At 38.6% G+C, this 2,202-nt stretch overlaps 1 protein-coding gene across 1 annotated transcript; it reads left to right on the top strand.

The window, feature by feature from the left end:
- LOC109837270 lies at positions 637-1,648 on the top strand. The gene is made up of 2 exons (XM_020405436.1): positions 637-844; positions 930-1,648. Exons 1-2 carry the CDS (start codon positions 754-756, stop codon positions 1,451-1,453), a joined length of 615 nt encoding a protein of 204 aa, XP_020261025.1. The 5' UTR covers positions 637-753; the 3' UTR covers positions 1,454-1,648.

Here is a 2,202-nt window from a genome sequence, read left to right as displayed (position 1 = left end):
GAGTTACACCTGGGTATTCGTTTTGGGGGCTGGAAGAAAATCGCGGGCGATTTTGGGGGCAAAGCACCCGTTGAAAAAGTCTTTGGGGGGGGGAGCACGTTTTGTTGTGTTTTGGGGGTTGGAAGCATTTTTCCCTAAAAAAATTGCTTGGAACAACAGAATTATAGATCCACAATTGGGCATAGTATGGCGGGTCAATCCACAATTAAACGCATCTTCTTCATGTCTAGCTTTGAGGAACTTTTAGGGATTTGATGACCATATTGATTAATCAAAGGCATCACAACATATATAGGTAAATAAGAGAAATTGTTCAATGCCTGTAGTTCATAGCATTAGTGGTGCAACAAAGCCAATGGATATTTACTCCATAAGATATATGAACATCAAATTGACAGCACTTAGAAATTTATCTCTTGTATTGATTATCTTTTTTGTACTGATTATCTTTTATCTTTTTTTTATTGAAAGACATATTTGCTCGAGATACGCAAAGATCAATTGGTGGCACCATGCGTAATTAGACCCAAATAATGACTGCCCAACGGTCAAATCCATTTCAAAAAATATGACCGTTGGAGACGCTCCCCTAAGCCCTCTTTCCATTCAAGAAGGAACAAAAGGGGCCTGAACCAATTGAAACCGCCTTCCTTAAAAACAAAATCACAGAAAAACTCACAAATAAAAAGGTAAAATCCCCTTCACAAATTTCTCTATTGAATCCTCCCTCTCTTGAATCAAATCAAGCCTCCAATGGATCGTCGGCCTCCACTCGCTGTCTCTCCTCGCCGCCTTCGCCCTCGCCGCAATCTCCGCTCTGCTCCCTCGGATCAAACCCCGCCAGGTACAAAACCATCACTTAAAAGATAAACGCTGTTTTGAAATTTAATCAAGAAAATTAATTGATCCTTCATTTTTTTAACCAACAGCTTCAATCAGAACCAAACCCAAGACCCCACTTCGATCCTCTCTCCCCTGCTATCAACTGCTTAAACCCGAACACAACCTGATCTCATCAGAACTCACAAAGATGGCCAAACTGGCAAGCAATGACGAATTCAGCGAAAAAGAAAATCTGGGCACCAATCTAAACACCCCAATTCTCTTCGAAAGAGGCAAGTTTTATGAATTGTACTCTGCTCGGAGGAACGAGAGGCTCAAGAGGAAGAAAGAGTATTATATGGAACTGGATGAGACAGTTGCGCAGGATCCTGAGATTGCCGTCGAGCTGGCGAAGAGGAGGGCATCCAAGAAGGCAGAGAGTCTGAGGAAGTCGGTGCCTGCCAATTTCTCGGTGAGTCGAGCGAATAGTTTGAGGTCGTCAGTGAGGAACAGTAAGGAGATGAAGAAAGCCTCTGCTGCTGTTGCTGCGAGTTGTGAGAAGAAGTCTGCTGCCGATTTGAGTTTTGTTAGTGGAAGAAGGGTTGGGACTCGATCTGTTCGCAGGATATGAATTTTATGTTTATTATTGTGTGGTTTTTTTAGTTTGGGATTAAAAAAAATTTCTGTCTTTTTTAGAAAAAAATGTGTGAAGAATTGAGCGGGGACATATAGGTGATGGGAGTACTGATAGATTCTGTTGCATTCTTTTTTTAATTTGATTAAGAATTATAGTCTTAGTTGATATTATGGACACATTTTCTCAAAATTCTTGATTGCATTTGTATAGTTATCTGGTTGGTATTGGAAAATTCTGTTGGATTCTTTTTTTGATTTTATTATTTTTTATTTGTGTAAAGCTCAAGCATGCATCTTTTTCAATTTTTATTAAGAATTATATATAGTTTTAGTCAATAAATTGCAGGAAAAGCCCTATGGTTTCACCAACATTGTAAATAGGTGACCCCAATTTTAAGATTGAGCAAATAAATGCCCTAATATTTTTGTATTTTGCAGATAAATACCCCAAGTTTTAAAGCCCTACAATTAAATACCCCAAGTTTTTAAAATGTTTCAAATTGATGCCTTCCCTTAGTTAGCCATTAGAATATTCTTGGAATACACCCATATGAGCTGTCACATGATATTTTACTATAGTCTTATACCCCTAAAGTTCATTCAAATATAACCACCCCTCTTGTATAGTAACTAGTTTCTTCTTTCGAATGGGGGAGGGGCGTTTTCGTCATTGAAAAAAAATTTAATGGCAGCTATGTTTTTTAACAGTGGAAACATGGGGGCATTTATTTCCTCGGTTTTAAA

Source organism: Asparagus officinalis, chromosome 4 (genome assembly GCF_001876935.1).
Source record: "Asparagus officinalis chromosome 4, Aspof.V1, whole genome shotgun sequence".
NCBI classification, from domain to species: Eukaryota; Viridiplantae; Streptophyta; class Magnoliopsida; order Asparagales; family Asparagaceae; genus Asparagus; species Asparagus officinalis.
Note: the sequence above shows the minus strand (reverse complement) of the source record. Positions and strands in the feature narration are given on the sequence as shown.

Coding starts and splice junctions, on each gene's coding strand:
- LOC109837270 (XM_020405436.1), top strand. CDS start 754: ATGGATCGTCGGCCTCCACTCGCTGTCTCTCCTCGCCGCCTTCGCCCT. Junction 845..929: donor CTCGGATCAAACCCCGCCAG/GTACAAAACCAT, acceptor TTTAACCAACAG/CTTCAATCAGAACCAAACCC.